The 21,441-nt window shown below is 43.2% G+C and overlaps 1 protein-coding gene across 3 annotated transcripts in view; it reads left to right on the top strand.

Moving 5' to 3' along the window:
* Window positions 1-299: 299 nt before the first annotated feature.
* NADK2 (NAD kinase 2, mitochondrial) overlaps window positions 300-21,441 on the top strand; it is a 36,731-nt gene continuing 15,589 nt past the window's right edge. Inside the window, exons 1-6 of one of the 3 annotated variants that reach the window (XM_087773293.1) lie at window positions 300-805; window positions 15,085-15,173; window positions 15,539-15,627; window positions 17,174-17,255; window positions 18,593-18,676; window positions 21,178-21,314. In XM_087773293.1, the coding sequence (XP_087629419.1) occupies window positions 413-805; window positions 15,085-15,173; window positions 15,539-15,627; window positions 17,174-17,255; window positions 18,593-18,676; window positions 21,178-21,314 (874 nt within the window). In that variant the 5' untranslated portion in view covers window positions 300-412. The remainder of the gene's footprint in view (window positions 806-15,084; window positions 15,174-15,538; window positions 15,628-17,173; window positions 17,256-18,592; window positions 18,677-21,177; window positions 21,315-21,441) is intronic. The other 2 variants (XM_087773291.1, XM_087773292.1) reach the window with 2 other exon arrangements.

Below are 21,441 nucleotides of genomic sequence, written 5' to 3' on the forward strand. Positions count from 1 at the left end.
CCCCTCACGGTCGCCCCGCCGCGGCCTACGCGCCCCCAGCCGTGTCCTGCCGGCGGCGCCGCCGCGCAGGCGCCACACCCACTCTCAGGCGCGGGCGGGCGGGCGGGCGCTCCCCGCGCGCGGTCCCCGCCCCCCCCTCGAGGCGATGCCCTTGATGGAGACGTGCGCATGCGCACGCGGCGCCGGCCCCGCCCCTCCCTCGCGCACGGTGGGGGCCCGGCGGCGCTCTTTCCTATTGGCGGAGGCGGCGCCTGCGCGCGGGGAGGGGTGGGGCGCGGGTGCGCCATGTGTGCCGAGCGCTGCCCGGGCGCGGAGGCCGCCTCAGAGCGGGGGCAGCCGCCGCCGGGCCCCGCCGCGCCCTCCCGCCCGCCGGCCGCAGGCTCCCGCCCCGCGCGGGCAGCGAGCCCGGGCGATGTCCTCCGCGCCGGGCTTCCTCTGCGGCTACTTCTGCCTCGCCGGCCGGGTGGCCGCCCGCCGCCGTTCCCTGCTGCTCTGCCAGCGGGCGGCGGCGGCTTCCTCTGCCCTGCCGGGGCTGCCGCTGCTCGGCGGCGCCCGCCGGCGCCTCCTCGCCCTCCGCGGGCTGAGCCCCGCCGCCCGCTATGCGGCGGCAGGGCGGGGAGCGGCGGCGGCGGCGGGGGGGGCCGGGCCGTGCGCGCCGCGGCGGCGGGGCTGCGGCGGGCTGGGGGCGGCGGGCGGCGGGTTCCGGCCGTCGCGGGTGGCGGTGGTGGTGAAGACGACGCGGTACGAGTTCGAGCAGCAGCGGTACCGCTACGCCGGGCTCTCCGAGGAGGACCTCAAACAGCTGGTGAGCGGCGGGAAGCGGCGGCGGTCCCGGCCTCCCCGGCCGCTGCCGCCGGGGCCGGGCTGCGGGGGCCTGAGCAGTTCCCGAGGCGATGCCCGGGTCCGGAGGGGCCCGCCGGGCCGGGGTGTCCGGGGTGGGCCCGGGGCTCCCCCTCGCCCTGGTGCCCGGGGCGGCGGCCGCTCTCCCCGCGCTGGGCCGCTGCCGGGCGGCGGTGCCGGTCCCGCCGCCGCCCCGGGCCCGTCAGCCCCGCTCCGAGCTGGCGGGCGGCGCCGCCCGCCGCGGTAGCCGCGGAGGGGGGGGTACGAGCGGCGGCGCTTGGCCGCCCTTCGTTCATCACCTGCAGACCGCCGAGGGGTTTGTGTAGTCAGCGTGTCGGGTTTTATCCTGGGAGTGATCCCGGCGGCCTTCAGCAAGCCGCAGGTTTTTCCTTGCAGCGTGTACTATAAAGACTGTGTTTAGAGAAGCGCGTGCTGAGGAAAGCACTATGTTGTGGAAATCTCCTCTGAGACTTGGGGAGCGCTCATTCTCGTAGCCTCCTTCTCCTTTGCTCCGTATCCTTGCCTTACTTCCTCCCTTCATCCTTCAGGTATTTTTCTAACTAAACAGCCAAATCTCTCATTTGCATCTCTCTGTCTTGCTACAGTTTTTAGAAAAGCCTTTGTCTTTGGTCTTTAAGAAACATTCAGCAAGCACAAAAACAGGTGGCTGTTCCATTAATGAAGGTGTACTAAGGAAAGCAGGTATCTCTAGGAGTTGCTATGTGCACCCAGTGTCTAGTGTCTTTATTTCCACCAAGCCCAGTGACCCTGTCCTGTCCCCCGCATAGCCTGTGAGTGTCTGGTTCCAGTGCTCATCTGCCACCGGTGGACCAAAGGGTGGTACCTGCTGGAGTTACTTCGTCTGCCGGTAGTCTGTGCAGACCACGTAATGAGCTTGTGTGATTGTCTTTATTCTGAATATCACCATTAATTTGGGCCTGTCTGGTCTTTGGTCTCTTCCAGATGGAAATACTTTAGACCTCTAGTCGTTCACAACATTTGGATTAAACTTGCAGATGTGCTTAACTTACATAGCAGGAACAAATGCTATGGTTGCACGCCTTGCTTTGTAAAGCGCTGGGATAAAAAGTACAGTATCCAAACCAAGATAGTTCTTACATTTTTCTGTGTACTTTGGTTGGTCATCCCGCTCCTGTGGAATTCCTGTCCAAACATTTTTACATATTTTGTAACGCACTCTAGTAAAATTTCATAGGGCACCAAGTTTAATGTGGAAACATCAGCCTGTGTTCTTAAGTCTTATCTACATGTAGGTTCCTGTTGCTGAAATGTCCCCATACGTTGTTTCATATAGTGGCTATGGAAAAGCAATGTCTCTCACAGCTCATCTGTAAGATTGCTTTTCTGTCTTCATTTAAGCTTTTCTTGAGGGAGCATTTCTTGCTGTTAAGTATAGAGAATCAGGTGCGCAGCTAAAACCAAGAAAAACAAAATGTCATGTTTGATCACCTTTACCCAACTGCTTGTGTACAGGCAGGACTGGGACAGTGAATCAGTCAGCAGTGGTGTTAGCGTGGCACATCCCCAAAGGTGCTCTCGCCTGAACGCAGCGATAGCTGCGCTTTCTCTTCTCACAGGAATGCGTGTTTTGCAGGATCAGTAACCTGGATCAGTGTGAAGATGCATTTTAGAAAAACTAACTGTGAATGTGCAGTGTCTGATTATAGTAGTTGCAGAAACACCTTAGAGTTTGTCCTTTTGGAGAAACTTACAGGAATAAGATAATTCTCCATATTTAGGAGAATTTTAGAATTTTTATTCTAGGACTGGTGCTCTTTTTAATCTAGCTTTCCCCGGAAAATGCCTCCACGTGAGGAGTTGCAGCAATAAAACTCGTAGTGTCGCCAGGTAGACAAAGCCTAATTTGCCTAGCTCTGTGTGTAGCAGTATTAAGTTAGGCTCTTGCTGTGTGGGTGGGAATACAAAGATGTGTGCAAGAACACACGGAAAAGCTCTTCTAGAATTAGGTTTTTTTTTTAATAGGAAGTAAGAGAGTGAAGGAATTCTCCTTACTGCCTGTTTCTCAGATTTTTTTGACTGACCTGGAAAAATTTCTGTATTTACATTCTGCTGTGACTCTGGTCTCAGTTTTTTTTCCCCTCAAACTTTCCGAGCTAATGGCAGCCTCAGTAAATATGTTAGGTGAAGGTTTAAGGAGACTGTTACCCTCTCTGTTGTGGACACTTCTTAGCATAGTGATTGCTGCAAAGTGTCCTTCCCCCTCTGTGCCGTATCCTTTGCGGGCAGCTTGGGAACGTGATGTGGTTTGCTTCCTGAGGTTAGCTGCACTCTGTGTTCCCTGTATCCCTGCTTCTCCTGGGGAGGCATCAGAAGCTGGTCCCAAGGCTGCTGGTCTCTGAGAAATGAGGCCAGATGCTGCCCTTAAATGTGCAGCGAGTCTCTGCTGCTGCTATCCAGGGTGATGCTCAGCTTATCCTGAAGGTTGTGAGTTAAGGGGTCATGAATCTGGCATGGGAGCTCAGCCACACCAAATGGCCGCACAGAGGGCAGGGTGGGAGTCAACGCTCACAGGAAAGCCTGCTGTTGGGCAAAACTGAAAGCAAAAGCACATAGGGAAGGTTTGGCTGACCTGATGCTGTAAGCTAATGAGGACGGGCGGGTGGTAGTTGTGTTACATGGCAGGGGCTCAAGCTCAGGTGACCCAGGAGCTGGCTTGTGGTGTGCCCGTGTCCTGGCGTGAGGAAGCCGGTACCAGCAGAGGAGCACGGTGCTGTTGTCATCTGCTGTGGATCTTCAGACATCCAGACAGTGGCTATCTGAAACACAGAAATTCAATTTCAAGGCATGTTGGTGGCTTAGATTTGAGAAGCTGTACCTGAGCTTGTTTGCTTGCTGGTTGTGGGCAGACGAGATGTTTGCAAGTTCCTAGGAGATAACTGACATCTCTACTTGGAAGCTTCAGATTTTAATATAGCACAAATAATGGTCATTGTGGGCTTAAGCAGGTGTGCCTGATCACCAAGACAGGAGAGCAGGCCTGAACTTAGCTGTTGCAATCAGTGTGTTTATGCATTAAGACAGAAAACGCAGTAAGTCACGTAGTGCGGAAGTGACACTGCATGTGCGCCTTTGAGCACACATCCTAATTAGCTGGGATTTGTTCCATAGTTAAGGAGGCTGAAGATGAATCATTGGCATACACCAATAGGTATTGAAATATGAGATAGATCACAGCACGTATCATATGTATGATATACTATATAAATCACAGTATATGCCAAGAAGCAGAATATCTCAGTATTGAAGCTGGCTGGCTGACACTTCTAATAGCCAATAGAGGCCATGAGCAGCTGTGGCCTAAATACTTATGTGGCCTTTCTTTTTGACACACCGAGTTGTACTATACAAACACTATTAAACGTTGCGAAGTCAAAGCTGCAAGGTCACAATTCCGGACTTCTTTCTCTTTGCAAACAGAGATGGGAGAGGTGAAGAAGCAGTCCAGACAGCAGAAGAGCAGAACAGATGGGGGAGAGATGGAGAGCGAGGGCAAACGCTTGAAAGAGTGTTTAGTGGGTCTGTGAAAGATCAAATCTTTCATTGCATCTCTACATATTATGCATGCTTGCTACAGGTGGATATTTTTACATATCTTGTGGCAGATAGTCTTACATACTTACAAATGAGTCTGTTTATAACTGTAACTAAACACATCTGACTATCATAATTAGTATTCTGGTTCTGAACTATTCTGAAAAACTTAATTGAACGCTGTTGTACAGGGGAGGTTTTCAGAGCCTTTGGTTCAGAAGGGAGATCAGAAACCTATAAAAATGAGAGATTTCTCTTCTAATACCAAGGAAGAAAAATGCCCCCAAATGACCCAGCAAGTCTTTTAAAGTGTTGCATAAGTAAATTCTGTGCATCAAATCACAGAAGGAATAATTTTGTTTGCCTTCATGAGATTTAAAGAGACTTCTGGATTTCTAACACTTGAAGTTACCAGCTTTAAGTTAAATACAAATACTGATCATTTTCCTAAGTCCCTACAAACAGTTTGCTTACCAGAAATGACATCAATTTGAATTTCTTCTGACCTGATTATTGAGATTAGTATCTAAATATGGCTGGTTACAAAGATGAATGATCCAGTCAACTAATACCGAAGGCTACTGTATATCCTGACTGTTTGTTTTGCTCTCAGCAAACTCGTGCAGAGCAAGCATTGGCTGTTGTCTGTCTGTAAACTAAGAGAACTTAGTATCCCAGTAATAGATTAAGCTAATTTCCTGAGTCCTGGTTATTTTTTTTTTTTGTTTGTTTGATAGCACAGTTGAGATGTAGCTGCTGACTTCTCACTGCTGGAAGGTATTTAGGGAAGATCAACAATTAGGCTGTCCAAACATACTTCATATGCAGTTTTAATTACCTTTGAAAACGTCTTGTCAGATGAAAAGCTATGTTCGTTTTGGTCTTAATTGGAGGAAAATGATTCAGTGTGGACCACAGCTGATACTCTGTTGTGGCTGGTTTATGTGTCCTTACTTGGAGTGGGGAGGGAGAGTAAGGAGTTAACATTAAGTAAGCAGTTGCATCTGCTTTATTAAAAAGTTCCTTCTAGGTTGTCATTCTGTCACAAGAGGAGTCTGGAAAATGATGGAAACAAATAAATGAGATGTAGTACCGCCTTTTTCTGTAGCGTTTGTTTTTTCCAGCACACCATTCAAGTATACTCAGTCATATATGGTAAATAGATGCAAAAGCAGGGCATTTCAGAGTACCTAAATTAAACTTCATGGACTCTCTCACCAAGCATCTGATACTTTATACAGCTGAAAAAGGCTGCTTTTTGGAAGTGACTTTAGTATTGTTTTTAAGTACTTAGCTAGTTGTGATTTATGAGATTATGTTGGTGTCCTGCTGAATTAATGAGAACTGAATGATTGAATTGCCTGGATTGCACTGGGTTTCTAGAAGCCTGTTAGTGCAGAAAGTAGTTACTGCTCTGTTTACAGTTAACACAACAATTTGCTCTGCATTAGCCTTTGAATTACAAACCACTATGTGTATTCTTCAGTTGTGGTTAAAATGACAATACTACTTTAATGTGGTAGATGAAGAATTAGAAAACAGTTTATGGCATTTTTACTTTTGTTCCTGTACAGATCAAACTCTTGTCCCAAAGCAGCATTTCTGTAAAGCTTCAGAAACATAATGTTGCCTGTTTCACTTAACAAGTGAAGAAATTATTGAAGTCAGCTACTACAGAAGTAATGGCATACAAAATGCTACAATATGCAAAACATTCATGATCATTACTCTATAGCAGAAATAAAGGCAGCATTTTAAAGGCAGCTGTGGCTATATAATGAAAGTGAGGGGTCTAAGTTGCTGAAGAAAACAGTGAGGAAAGTATAAGGAAAAAACTGTCCTAGGTAAAGCAGCCCACCGGGTGTCTGTAGCATGACGGGTGATGTAGCAAACCGGTAGAAACCTAGCAAATGGCCAGGAACAATGTTAGGAACAATTCTGAGCAGCTGACAGCTGGTTAGTACATCAGTCAACAGTAGACAGGCAAGAGTGCTGGTCAGGTAGGACCAGCCTGCGACCTCCCTTTCATGGTAGGTACTGACCTACTGGATTGGTTAACCCACCACATTTTTTTTATAAGCAAGCAGTTAATGGCCTGTATAATATCTAATAACCCAGATTGGGAAGAGAGGACAAACTGGGCTTAATGCCTTCAGCTTGCAGCTCAGTGGTAGTTTGTAATTGAAGAATTGATTCATGTTTAAAGCTTTGCAGAGAACTTAAACCTGAGCCTAGGTAATGCTGATTCTCAGTAGGACTTTGTTTTGGGAAGCTATGTGGTTTCACTGCTACTTTAGCTAAGGCAAATGTTCATTATTAAAGCCATCCTGTAAACAATGCATTGATTTTGTTGATTGCATTTTTTAACTATTAAATTATCTGAAACCCAGGACCTGCAGCTGCTCAGTGAAACTGGTTCTCAGGCTCACTTCAGAAAGGGCTTCAGGGCACTCCTGCTGGTCTCAACGAGCTGGACTGCAGCTCCCTGAAAGAGCTGGGTGTCCCAAAATGGGTTAATCCCCTCGTACCACAACCATGATTCTGTTGCAGCCTGCCTTGTTGTTAGCAAAAGGTGGAGCCAGAGACTTATCAAACAAAGTATCAATTCAATGATCCTGTGATTTTTTCAATAAAGACTTAGATTTGACTAGTTTTTTTCCGAATGTGGTGACCCTACCATCTCATTTTTTTTCTCTAGCAAAATCATGTAAGATCAGACTTGGTGCATTTAGTATTTCTGAAGTATTTCTAAAGCAAGTAGGAGAACACACTTCCCTGTTTGAGAAGTTTAAGTGAAGCAACTTCCGTGAAAGCAGAGTTGCAGAATCATAGAATGGTTTGGGTTGGAAGGGACCTTAAAGATCATCTAGTTCCAACCCCCCTGCCATGGGCAGAGACACCTTCCACTAGACCAGCTTGCTCAAAGCACCATCCAGCCTGGCCTTGAATGCTTCTCTGGGCAACCTGTTCCAGTGTCTCACCACCCTCATCATGAAAAATTTCTTCCTTATATCTAATCTAAATCTACCCTCTTTCAATTAGCCATTACCACTTGTCCCATCACTACAGGCCCTACTAAAAAGTCCTTCTCCACCTTTCTTGTAGGCCCCCTTCAGGTACTGGAAGGCTGCAATAAGGTCTCCCTGGAGCCTTGTCTTCTGCAGGCTGAATAACCCCAACTCTCTCAGCCTGTCCTCATAGCAGAGGTGCTCCAGCCCTCTGATCATCTTTGTGGGCTTCCTCTGGACCCACTCCAACAGGTCCATGTCCTTCCTGTGCTGAGGACCCCAGAGCTGGATGCAGGGCTCCAGGTGAGGTTTCACCAGAGCAGAATAGAGGGGGAGAATCTCCTCCCTCAACCTGCTGGCCGCTCTGCTTCTAATGCAGCCCATGATAAGGTTGGCTTTCTGGGCTGCGAGAGCATGTTGCCAGCTCATGTCCAGCTTTTTGTGACCAGTAACCCCCAAATCCTTCTCATCAGGGCTGCTCTCAATCCCTTCATCCCCCAGCCTGTATTGATACCGGAGACTGTCCCAACCCAGGTGCAGCACCTTGCAATTGGCCTTGTTGAACCTCCTGAGTTTCACATGGGCCCATGTCTCCAGCCTGTCCAGGTCCTTCTCAAGTTTGTCCGGGTCCCTCTGGATGGCATCCTGTCCCTCAGGCGTGTCAACCGCACCCCTCAGCTTGGTGTCAGCTGCAAACTTGCTGTCATTAGTATAAATACAGCAACTGAAGTTCATAAATGGTACTTGTCTTGATAATTCTTCACTAGTTAGAAGAAATGGAGGGTGGGCATGCTGTCCTATACTTACCGTGAAAATTGGCGTCCTATCCAAACCTGGACATCTGTTGTATACAGTCACCAAATTCAACTGCCCGATCAGTTCCAGCTGATGCTGGAAAACCCACTGAAGGTTCAGGGTTGTGGTTCAAGGTTGCTGTGGCTGTCCTAGCAGACCCTTTTCTGTGGAGCACTTGAAATGTGCCTCCAAGGTACAGATTTCTGCTGGGCAGGTTCTGCCATGGCTAGCTGCTCAGTTTATTTTTATCCCTTTTGTCTTCTGCACTTTATTATCTAAGGTTCAAAGCTGAATCATGCTTTAATCCCACTTACTTGTATGCGGATTATTTTTATGTTACAAAATAGGAAAGCTTAATATGTGTTTGAAGCTCTTAAGAAATCAGAAGGTTCAGTATCTGCCTGACCTGTGAGGAAAGCTGGATTTGTTTTTAGCATGACAGATGAAGATTTAACTTAACTACTAGTTAACACTAGAACACAGGAGAATTAGGTGCATGCAACTACAGATTGCCAGTCTTTGACTTTGGTACTTCAGCAAATTTTGAGTCAGTGTTCCTTATTTGTCAGTGAAGCTAAGAGGACTGTATTGTTTGAAGCACATGCTATATTCAAAGCTGTTTCTAGTTGAAAACTTAACACTGTTGGAAAGCTATTTTTTTCCGTATTCCTGTCAAAATAAATGCTTGTTTCTTTTAAAACTGAGAGCATAACTGAGAGCAGTAACTTTGTCTATACTTGGGAGATGTGGTTCGTCTAGAGAGACAATTTCTGAAAATACAGGACTCCTAATAGTGCTGTACTCTGCTTAGAAATGGTTAGATGATTATTTCCTTCTTCAGGTTAAAATTCAAACTTCTGTGTTTAGCTATTGCTCTCCAAAACCATTTGTTTGGTTGTTCTTTTTGTAGAAGTTAGGTAGATTGGAAAGCAGTGATCTGTTCTTGTTTTCCTGCTGGGGTGGGTGTGTGGGCAAGTTCATTGTGGAAATTTGAGAGAGTCATCGTTTCTAGATCTATGCTTTTGATTTTTCTATTTTTTTTTTTTCTTCTAGTCAGACATTTAGTTTAACTCCTGAATGAGGGACAGTTGTAAAACAACTGATGGGTACACTGAGACATTAACTCCATCCTGGTGCAGTGGCAGGTTAAGGCAACGTGAAGGTTAGTGCTGTAAATTCAGGATAAGCCTAGTAATGAGAATATGAATATATATTTTATATATATCTATTCATATATAGCCAAAATGCATCAGAAAAGTTCCTGTTAATTTTAGTGTACTAGGATGAGATGTAGAAGGTGCTCAATTCACGGTTTCACTCTGGACAACATTCACATTACTGTTTTGAGAGAGCATACTATTGCTTAGGTTAGCAATGTCAGTAAGACTTAGTCACAGCTTTTATTTTCCCCATTCTCTAAATCAAGGATCGTAATCCATATATGTAGACAACAGTGTGTATTTGGATGTTGCTTGGCTTCGTGTTACTTCTGTATTTGTGGCTCCAAGACACGTCCTCGTTGCGCAGTGTTGTTCCTGGAGGGCCAGCATTACTCAAGGACAGCAGACCCACAGTTCCAACTGAGTGGGGTGAGACTTACGAGAGATGAGAGCTAAAGCTCCAGAATGAAGGCAGTCAAGCAAATGTTTCTTGTCTAAATGACTGTTAAAGGAGCTCTGTGAAAAATTGTCCTTTCATTAAAAAAGGATCAGGCCAGAAGATACAAGAAGAGCTTTTTTTAGACATTCCATCTAGACCTTTTCTCCTTCAGGCTCCTAAGGAAAAATAACTCCATCTTAGAACATGTTCTGCTCACCTGAGTGTGTTTTCCGATGCAAGCTCTTCTGGAAGCCTGCTTTGCATTGCATCTCTGTTGTGAGGTTTAAGAACACTACTGAAGCTATGTCTGAATGTATTTTTGGCCAGTTTGTCCCTGTTGTCATATGCTAATGCACTTTCAGCTAGAACAGCTTTCATGTATATATTAATCCATTTTATTTTACAATCTTGCATGCTATGGAGGTCAGATTAATAGGCCAACAGTTATACTGGTTGTTTTGTCCCACTCTCCCTGAATACTTCTGCTTTTGGGTACTTCTCCTAATGCCATCCGTAGCTGACTACCCTTGCGCTCCAGTACGACATTTCTCGTATGTTTTACCCTTACTTTTTCCTGTTCCAGGAGCCTCAGCAAGTGGGACTCAGCAAACGCTGTGTTTCCTGTGTCTTTATAGACCCATAGCCGATCACTTGTATTCATCAGTACTTTTCGGTTTCCTTTGCTCTTATTGATCTTTCCAGCTAACTACTGGAAGAAATCGCTTAACCTGCAGTGCAGGTGTGTTGCCCCTCATGTAGGCTTTTACAACTTCAACAGCAAGAAATGCCAAGTGTACTCCAGTTCGAAGATCCTGAGCTCTGTAGGAATAGCGTTTTTATTTTCTAGCCCAGGTCTAGAAAGTCAGTCTACAGTCTGGCAATTTCTGGAAGAATATCACTAAGTTTAAATGTTTTGTGTTTTATAGTTTACTCCTTGTACTGTACTGGCAGGCTTCTTAACCTTTGTAATTTTTTAGGTTTTCTATATTAGTATATGTGAGTTTTGCACAAGTATATACTATTACCCCATGACACTTAGTTTAGTTTTTTTTTCAATTTTATGAGGTTTTCTTCGGTTCATGGGCCAAACATAGCCACTTATCCCATGGAAGGAAGCGGCTTTTCGTAAAAAGAATAGTGGTAAAATGAAGTGGAAGGATTACTTTAGATGAGAGTTTTTTCCTGTGAAACATCAGAGCTCTGTTGTTTTACTTCATTTAAGTCATAAAGAGGATTTTAAAAAAGAAAACCTGAAGAAACTACCTTGTACAAAGTTACTTACATAAATGTTATGGGTGTTTGGTCCGTTTTTCTTCAGGTAGACGTGATACTCAGATCAAGTTGCTACTCCATACAGCTTGAAATACCAAATAAACTCAACATGGGTCTGTCATAATAGTCATTTTTTCACATTTTAGCCAAGAATGTCAATACTTCGTATAAAGATACCTGCTCTGTAAGACTGTCGGACTTGCTCTCAGATGTTGAAAGTGGCCTGTCAAACCCTTTCCATTTGGAAGAATGACCACGACAATTGTAAATCAGAGCTTCCTCCGAAGGAAGAAGAATTTGCAAGTTGTCCGTCTTCGTGCAGAAGCTAAAACATACGGGCCTTTTTGAGGGGTCAGTTGGTAAGGCCCAAGCCTGGCATGGGTTCATGGGCCTGTCTGATCAGTGGGCTTGGTAGCCGGGCTGTCCTGCAGTCTGGGGTTTTCTGTATGTCACAAGTTCTAGGCTGTCTGATCTTTGCCTTCAGCTCTTTCAAAGTAAAAAGGAGGTGGTGATCTCAGTGTGTCTTACTCTTTATCCTCAGTGCAGAGCTCTTTTAAGAAGCAGCATTTGTCATAGTTTTAGTATGGCATTCAGGTCCTGGATATGAGGCAGGACCAGAGGCAGTGGGCGCAAACTGAAGTACAGGAAGGTCTGTCTGAACACTGGGAGACACCTCTTCATTGTGAGGGTGACTGAGCACAGGGACAGGTTGTCCAGAGAGGCGGTGGAGGCTCTGTCTGTGAAGATCTTCTAAAGCCATCTGGACATGGTCCTGGGTAAGCAGCTCCAGGTGGCCCTGCGTGAGCAGGGCTGTTGGACCAGATGACCTCCAGAGGTCCCTTCCCACCTCAACCACTCTGTGATTCTGTGGCCTCTGGCCACAAGGGCTGTAGGCACATCTCTGGTTCTTTGGAGTAGTTACATGAAAAGCAACTGATGATTAGCATTCCTGTTTGATATACTTGACTGTGGTTAGGCTCAGAGAGGCTGTCCCTTTGTGACTTCTTAGATGAATAAACTTGTGAGTTATTTATCTCCAAGCTAGAGGGATGAGGCTAGAGATGAGTAGGCTGTTGTAATCTCTGGAGCCTTTTGCAAATTAGGATGATTCATTAACTCCCTAGGTGTATCTTAGCCATTTAAACTCAAGGCCCTAAGTTTTCATTTATCTTATTACTTCGTGATACTTGCTTACTTGTTCTAGAGCTAAATTCAAAGAGGAGACCTCTACGCATTAGATGCCTGTTCTGCAGTGTTGCTCTTAGCAAGAGTAGAAGTATCCATCAAAATTGTTCAGCCAGTCATCAGGATACTGGCAGCTTGTTTGCTGAGCATCCTCTTCTGCTTTCTGAAGCTGTTGGTGAAATAATTTAACACACCTAAGGCAAATGTAAGTTAGAGAACAGACTCTGTTCCACAGCAGTAACACTACCCATACCTCTCCTTGCTAGTGATGACAATGAAATGTTAGCTGTAGGCTCACCACTGATGTTGGTGGCTCAAAAGCTGCAAATGATCATACAGAGATTCATTGCACTGTCATTGTTCTGAGATAAAAGCTCTCTTCAACCAAGTTGAAAGATAGCATGCTGACAAATAGGCCAAATAAATGAGTTACATAAAATTGCAAGATGGAGTTTGCAGTTTTGTTGTGCGTGGAAGTAATAGCCTGTGGAAAGAGCAGCCTGAAAAACGTATGCTGCAGCAGCAGTCTGCTTATCAGGTGCTCATGTTTCATTCACCGCAGATATTTCTAGAGGAAGCATGAATGGGAACCCTGGTTTTAGTAACACAGTGGATTTTTTGAGGTTATTTGCTGTGGATTTCTTGTTCTTTCTGGTGGTAAAGCAAGGTCAATTTGTGCATCAAACATGCAGTTGAAAATCCCTCTTGTAGCAATTAAACCTGTGGTGCTCAGCATCGGTTGTTGTCTGTGGGAGATGAATACCTTCTTCTTTTCTCCTTTCCACTGTCCCCTTTCTGCTCCAAATGGATCATGAGAGGCTGACAGCAGACCCAGCAATGGGCAGTGCTGTAACTGGCCATAGTCTTGGCGCACTCTTTCCTTCCCCACAGCAGCATAGTGGCACCGTTCGAGTTCCCAGTGCAACACCGTGGGCTCTGGAGGAGCGAGAGGCGTAGGGGAGTGCACAAGCATTGTAGCTGAGGAGTAGAAACAAAGGGTTTAAGTGTGTGAGGCAATTAATGGGACATAACACCCTGTACCCCAGTAAATCAGTGCTAACAAGCTGTGTAAAGATGACCTGAGAGCTTTGTCTGGATGTTTTCTCATCACTCATATCTGTGTGTGTGACCAGGCACAGCTGGCAGCTACTCCCGCTAACAGCCTGTAGCGCTGTTAGTGCCTTCCAGGAAAAGTCTAGGAGCCCCTCTGTTGGAGGTGGTTTCCTGATCCCAGCTCTAAGACCACCTGAAGATTTCATTCCTGCAAGTTAATCACTGATTGCAAACACAGGGAGCAGGGCAGTGATGCAGTTCCAGAGCAGCCAATTCCATTTTTTTGTATAATTTCTTCAGCACAGAGTCTGTCTTTGTGCTTAGCTCATGGTTGGATTTCTTGACGTCAGCGGGTGTCAGATGATGAAAAATTGCGTTTTTTGAGTATTGGATTGCAGTTAACTGTAGTTGTCATATCCTGCCAGTCCTCTCCCCTTTGCTGCGGAGTTCTGTGGTGTGGGAGTCTCTATGGAAATGGGATTAGATGTGGCTGTCTGCACCGCTTTTCCTTGGAAGGGTGTGCAACTTTGAGTAAAGGCACTTGCATAAATTCCTGGAAGTGCGTGGTCAAAGCTTCTGGCACAGATGAATTTCTCTACACAAACTCTAGGAGCAGCTCTGTTTTTGTGCTGGTAAATTGATTTTAACTGGGCAGGGAAAAGGAAGGAATGGCAGTATAATTGTAGAATAATTCAGGCTAGAAGCAGCCTCAGGAGGTTACCTAGTCTAGCCTGCTGCTCAAAGCAGGATCACTTTCATTATAAACTCCTTTTGCTTAACATGCTTTTCACCCTCTTTCTTCTATTTCCTTAATTTCCATGCAAACACGTATTTGGCAGTACGAGCCCCAGATGAGCACACTAAGTGAGGTGAAGAACGAATGCATGCAGGTGGTGACTGAACTACTCACACAGAAACCTGTTGCAAAAAAATCTCATCTTCAGCCAGCGGTCTCACCTGCCTGCTTCCAAGAGTCTGTGGCTATGAACTGCAAAATGTTTCCATGGTCTAAAGAGTGTGTCAAGGTTAAGTGTTTAAATTCTCTGCCTTCCAAGAAGAACGAGGCTAGAATGCAACTGCTAAATACTGTTTGTCTTGTTATTGATGTGAATTTGTTTGAAAAATCTGGTCTATAATCCAGGGGACAGTATCAAAGGTAGTGGGTAGATTGTCCTTAAGCTTTTTTTGACACAGGGGAAATGTCACCTTTGTGACCACTTGGCAGTCTTCCATTTTAGCTCAAATACAATTTGAAGGTTAATGCTCTAGGTATTTCAAAGATTCCTGTTTTCTTAATTACCGTTCCTGTTGGTTTTTCTGTTGTCCTCTATAGCACGGTGTTTATAACTCTTAAGGTAATTAGCTAACTGTTTTTCTGGGTGCTTTTAGTACATGACAGAAGCATAGTTAGTATAACTATTTTGTGTAGATTTACCTAGAGTTTAAATTACTTAGCAGATTCGGGGAAAGCAAAGTGTCTGAAGTGTCACAGAAGTCACTGTAGCACACTTGCTTACGTATTTGTGTAAAGCCCTTAAAAGGTCTGTGATTCTTGGCTGCTGTGGCCATGTAACTCATTTAATGAACTAATCAATGTAAGCTGACTGGTGTGTATATAGAGATGTAATTAATGGAATGCTTATAAAAGCACATGTCTCTACTGAGATAAAATACATGCTTTTTTATACCTTCTATTTGTATTACTCAAGAGCACTTACTGTAGTGATTAACTTCTACAAAATCAATTTATGTCTTACAGCTTGCCTTGAAGGGATCTAACTATGCTGGTCTGCTGGAGCGACATCGCATTCATACAAAAAATGTGGAGCATGTTGTAGACAGTTTACGGTAAGAATGTATGGATGTTGGGAATTTCAGACACAGTGCAACTATCCATGGATTCTGTAAAACAACAAAAAGAAGCTTTGTGTTACAAGTTAAATAGGAATAAAATAGGAATACTGAGAACAGGGTGATGCAGGTGAACAGTTATTCCTGAAACAATTGTAATGTGAACTAGCTCAGTTCAGTTGACTAGCACGCTGTGTTATTATCTTGAAAACAAATGAAAAAGATACAAAGGATTTGTGTGAGTGTAAAATGCTTATAAGCCAAATACTACTGCAATTGGCCCTTAATTACATGTCAGTTTTTCAGAAGGATATGACAAGGAACAATATAGAACACATTCAGACTTTTTCTGCACTTTATAGGAACGAGAAGATAGAAGTTCGTCTTGTTAAACGTCGAGAATATAATGAAGAGACAGTTCGGTGGGCAGATGCTGTTATATCAGCAGGAGGTACGACTTTATGGAAGGGAAGTATTTGTTTCAGTATGTTTTCATAGATACATTTTTCAAAAATATTTTGCAGTGTGTGAAGCATCTGGAGATATGCACATTTTGAAAACAAATTGCTTATCTAATTGTCAGAAAATATGTCAAAATGCAATGGTTGTGACCATCCTCTCTACCTCTAGTATCTAAAATTGTAGTACTAGGAAGTGAATCGCAATGCATCGCCACTTTGGAAATGTTTAATTGTCTTGTGTAAAACAGTATAAACTGTGGAATTTACTGTAGTTTTCAACTAAAGAGGGTAAAATGCTTGCTGTCATGTGATTATACATAGCTCTAAACCCTATGCTTTGGTTTTGGTATGTGAGGTGGAGACTAACATATACTGCCTTTTCCTCCCCTTGCTCAAAATGTCTTTCTTGCTTTCACACTTAATTCTAGTGACTGGAGTATCTAGTTGGATAGCACAGGTGAAAGTATACAGCTTCTGAGCAGCCTGTGCCACTGATGAGAGCTTTTTAAGTGAACTATCAGAGCAACTAACCTGATTGTTTCTTTTTAACATTGGATTGCAGCAGTTCATTCAGTGTTATTTTTGTGAATTGCTGCAAATACTGCAGTGTGTTGCTGGGCTCTGACGTAATGTTCAGTCATTTTTGGCAGTTAGACTTGACCACTGCTCTGCCTTTCTCTCCTCTCCAATGGTCCACTTTGCCCTTAGCTACTGGTTACCAGGCAGAATGGGTAGAAAGGGATATGTGTACCTTCCTGAAGCATCCTAATATATTCATGTAGATTTCAAAGAACTCCTCCTCTAAGCTGGAGGTTAAAGTGCCAGTTTCGCCTTGGCAATATTTGTCATGGTTATGAGGCAAGCAGCTGAGAAGTGATACGTCATCCGAGGTTTTCAGTGCTTATATCTTGGTGCAAAGACTGATTCAGGTTGTAACAGGTTAATTCTGTTTAACGGACAGGAAAGAATATCAATATATGAAGAAACCAGTGACAATTAAAGATTTCTACTTCAACAGTTTTATCTAAGACTTCCTTTCCAAGTATGCCTATTTGGGGCCAAATGAGGCCTTTAAATTGTGCCTTCTAGGAGGACAACTGAGATGGAACTAAAGTCATTGTTTTCATGTGATTTACAGTAAAATTTGGTATTGTTTCCTGTCTCCTGTGACTTTGATTAGCAGTACTTTCTGAATTTATTTTCTTAAAGAATTTCTCTTACCAGCTGATAAACATACAGAAATTTCCATAAATTTCTTTTCAGACTTGCTTCTGCCAAATTCAGTTGCCTGGGCATGTATAGCTGTCAGATAACTCATACTTTTGCAGCCACATTTGCTGTCTTGAGTTAAGTTGTCACTGCTCTGCTTCGAAAGGTGTCAGTAGCTTTGCGGTCCCATTTTATTTTTGTGCAGCTTACCTGCTCGGTTGTTGATATAAAGACAGATAGTGGTAATGCTGCAGTACATGTGAGACTATTTTGTTTGGGATACTAGATTGTGAAGTGAAACTAACTTCTGTTTTGTTTTTTCTGTAGGTGATGGTACAATGTTGTTGGCAGCCAGTAAGGTCTTTGATAAATTTAAACCAGTTATTGGAGTAAATACTGATCCTGAAAGGTAAAAACACATTTGGGAATGCAGTGCTTTATTTAATACCAGGCACAGTATGCATCTGTTTTCACGATGCATGAGACACGCCTGTAGCATTTGGCAGCGTAAATGTCTTAGTGGATTGTAGATATCAAGTGAACCTGTTGTGTTATTAGAAAAGTTTCCACAATGAGTTATCCTGTCTCATCTGAGAGGACATTAAGTAGTATTGGGTAAGCATGACTCTGTTAAACTGCCACAGCTATTTTCACACACCAGTATAACAGCACTTGCAGCTAGCTAACTTGCATTACTAACCAGAAGTTGGAGGCTGAAATGGCAGTATAGAACCAGCGACAGGAAAAGAGACTTAACAAAAGCAACTAAGTGTGGTGCCTGAACACGCAGAAACTTGGTTTCTTTATGAAGAAGGCAAATCCTATTGCAAATCTGATAGGGCCTCAGATGAAGAAGTTTATTCTGGTTTCTTCAAGTAAACCATGTCGTACCTCAGAGGATGAAGTCTCCTCGGCCAATTAATGGCATTTAGTTGTCCTATTATAAACTCCACACAAGTTGCATCCACCTAGCCATAAGATTGATTTGGGCAGGTGGATGCAGTGTATTAGTGCTGCCTGGTTGGTATAACCTTCAAGTGGATGGCAAGTAAAACTCAGAATTCCCCAAGGCTCCGTCTGCTGAGGTTTCCAGATTTACGTTTCTGCTTTAGGTATTACCAGTTAATTTAATGTTAGTCAATAAGAAGTAGTGGCCAAAAGTTTGAATTCCTTCCATACCTTACTCCTCTTCCAAAACTTTTCAAATGCTGTGAATAGATATTCTACAGTATCAAGCCTGAATAGCCGGGTTCAAATAACAAGTGCCTTCAAGTTATCAAATATCACTGGTGAAAGAGGAGCAGTGTTTAATCTTCTGGCTTTGACATGAGATTCTTTTGATCTTAGGCATGTTGCTTACCTGTCTCATATCACTAACTTGTGTGTAAATGGAGGAAATTTTCTTTCTCACTTGCAAGGTTTATTAAGCTTGAATTCCTTGCCTAGAACTATGGTGACAAGAACTATATTAGTACCTACACATTCCTGCAGGATTACTAGCTGAACAGACAGTTTTTAGGGGAAATGTGGGAGAAATATCCTATGTCTCACACATATACACCCCAGGAGCTGAAAGAGGTGTATTGTTGCTGATGTGCTATTATGTAAGAACCATATAGGTTCATAAAGGTCAAAGTGTAGCTTTGCTTTATGTAACAGAAGGAGACGTTTGTTTTGGTTTGTTTTTTAAAGGTACCAAATCTTAATAGTTACCTTGTCATTTTCATTGTCCTTTTTTGCTACCAGGTCGGAGGGTCACTTATGCTTGCCTGTGAGATACACTCATTCATTTCCTGAAGCACTACAGAAGCTTGATCGTGGTGAGTTCAGGTAGGATTCACTGATCTTTGCTTTTCCAAAACATATTATGATTAGAAAATACTTAATGATGTGCAATTCCTAAGGAGCAGACAATGCCTAGTAAAATCTTAATGCCTCAAATCATGAATTCGGTGTAGATGTTTACCATGTTGAAAAATGGGTTTGTGGTCAAGAGTGAGATTGGAATACAAAGGATAAAATTGACTGCCAGTTCCAGCAAAAAGATTTTTGTTATGACCTTCAATAATTGATTTTCTTTTCTGACTTAGCAAATTCATAAATGAAGAACTGCATTCTAGTAAAGGGTGTACTGGTTTACAGATTTTAACACTCAAAAGCATATGTAGTACAGTGGTGGGCCATACTAATAGAAGGTAATGAAGCCTATAGTTAGGAAATGGTCAGTTTGTTGCATCTGGAGTTTTGGAGATTAAAGTAGAGTGGCTTAAATTTTGTTAACAGATTAGTGTAAGGCAAAGCTTTGCTTTGTGCTAAAGATAGCTTGATGTTTTCAGTACTAGATATTCTTAAAATAGAAGAATCTCACTTGAATTAAGAAGGAAGCAAGCTGAATTTTAGAGGACAGACTAGGGAACAGTTTTTTAATAACTATTTAAAAAAGGAGACATTGTTCTGTGGTGTATTAACATTTGAGAATACTTCTATGATGGCAAACCATCAAACAGAAGTAAGTCATTCACATGAGAATATGTTGCAGTTGGGTTTTGTTTATACTTCTAGCATATTTAATTTGTAACTTGAAGTGTAACTGTATTTGTGCCATAGCAAAGTTCTGAAGTGAGGTGAATACAGTCATCAGGATTGATTATAAATAACAAGGGGTTTCAATAGGTATTGCTAAATGAAAAGGTACTTTCAACTCACATATTCTGAGACATAGAAAACAGAAGCTTTTAACTCTCCATTGTGCTGAGTTGCTTAGGTAAAGCTGGTAGTGCTAATGCAGGTAACCTCCCTTGATAATCTAGGCACTTCTAATGTTTTGTTGGATGCCATGTTATATTTTTGTTGCTGACACTCCTGTTGTTGCTCATTATGGAGCTGAAGCCTCACCAGAGTGAAACAGAAAGGATCTCCCTGATTATTTTTACAGAATAATAGGAACTGATATTCCTAAGCAAGGATCTGAGTGGGTGTTTCACTTGGCAGTTCTCAGATTTATTTGGCCGTAAGGAAACTTTACAATAGGTGGGTAACTGGATCAGCCCATCTGGAAGAGCTGCTGGTGGCTCAGAGTTGCATAAGGATGGTGAGGTGCCAGAGACTGGAAAAGGGGGACTGTCTTTTTGCCTTATCCTTGAAGTGTCACCCACTTTAGTGCAACAGTCTATGTAAGCATTTAACCTTGTAGTCCCAAGAAACAACCAACATTATTCATTTATAAAGGACAAACTATATCAGACTACCCACGGGGATTTTTTGATGGTCAGTGGTGTAACAGGATCTCAGAATAGGGGTATAATAGGGGTACAGTCCCATTTTCTAATTTTGTAGGGGTTTTGACATCTTCTAGCATGAGTATTGTAAGGAGGCTAGCATAACGATACTCATTGCATGCTGTTTGCCTGACTACCTAAAACCATACTTGGAATTTAAGGGCAGGTAGGTAATTATACTGAGGATGTGTTGAATGAGGCTCTACAAGGATGACAATGAGGAAAAGGTAGTAATGTAGTCATATAAATGACTAAGTAAGTCTTCCTTGCTGTAATTTTAGGAAACATGTAAGCTGGTTACTGTCACCCAGATATCAACAATATGAACTGGGAAAAAATGTGCTCATAGCACTCCCTTGTGATTTGCTTTCTTAATCAAAACTACTATTACTATCCTGTTTTATATAATCTCTAAATTCTAAGAGGAAAAAGGAATTGATACCTCCTCTAGAAAAAAGTAAAAAATCTGAACGTTGTAACAGCTTAAGGAAGAATGCCTTTTATATTCTTCTCTTTCTTCATTTGAATTCCTCTTAAGCATCCTAAAATTCCTAGGCTAGGAGAGATTCTTAAAATGAGAGGATACTTGTGGCCCTTATGTATAAAGGGTGGATGGAGCTGCTTTTCTGGGCATCTAAAAGTACAAACAAAAGCTGGTAAAAATGCAGCATGTATTGCTGTATAAATTCATGAGAACTTGTTGTTCTCAAAATCATTGCATCAGCCATGAATTCATAAGTTAGGATCGCATCCTAAAAAGATGAGTTGTTATCTATAATGTTTGTAGAGTACTTTGGCCAGTGTCCTTTTATTTTACGAATGCAAAAAACATTAGGTAGCACACTGGTAAATGTAAAGTATTTACATTTTAGTATGATTAACTTTCTAAATTTAGAAATGATAGTGGAAGCTATAAAACTTTAAATGTTACTTTGAATATATTTAACTTCTAATCTTAAGATGCTCTGCTTTGAGAGTGAAGTCTCTCTGATCCTATCTAATTCCGTAATAAATATTTCAGCTACTGATACCAACTTCTTTCTTCTCTCTAAGGTGGCAGTGGCGGCAAAGAATCCGACTGTATCTTGAAGGAACGGGTATTAACCCAACCCCTGTAGATTTACATGAACAGCAGCTAAGCCAAGAGCAACACAGCAGGGCTCACATAAATGAAAGATTCCAGGATCAAAGTAGGTTAAAATCTGACAAGAATATAATCACTTGGAATAGGAGATAAAGATCTGTAGGAGTTGAAGTATTTGAAGTCTGGTCGCTGTATTTGAGAGGCAGGGAGAGACAGCTCTCATTTACTGAAGA

Source organism: Nipponia nippon, unplaced genomic scaffold, assembly GCF_047370975.1.
Source record: "Nipponia nippon isolate SJK-2023a ecotype South Korea unplaced genomic scaffold, ASM4737097v1 scaffold_39, whole genome shotgun sequence".
Lineage (NCBI taxonomy): Eukaryota > Metazoa > Chordata > Aves > Pelecaniformes > Threskiornithidae > Nipponia > Nipponia nippon.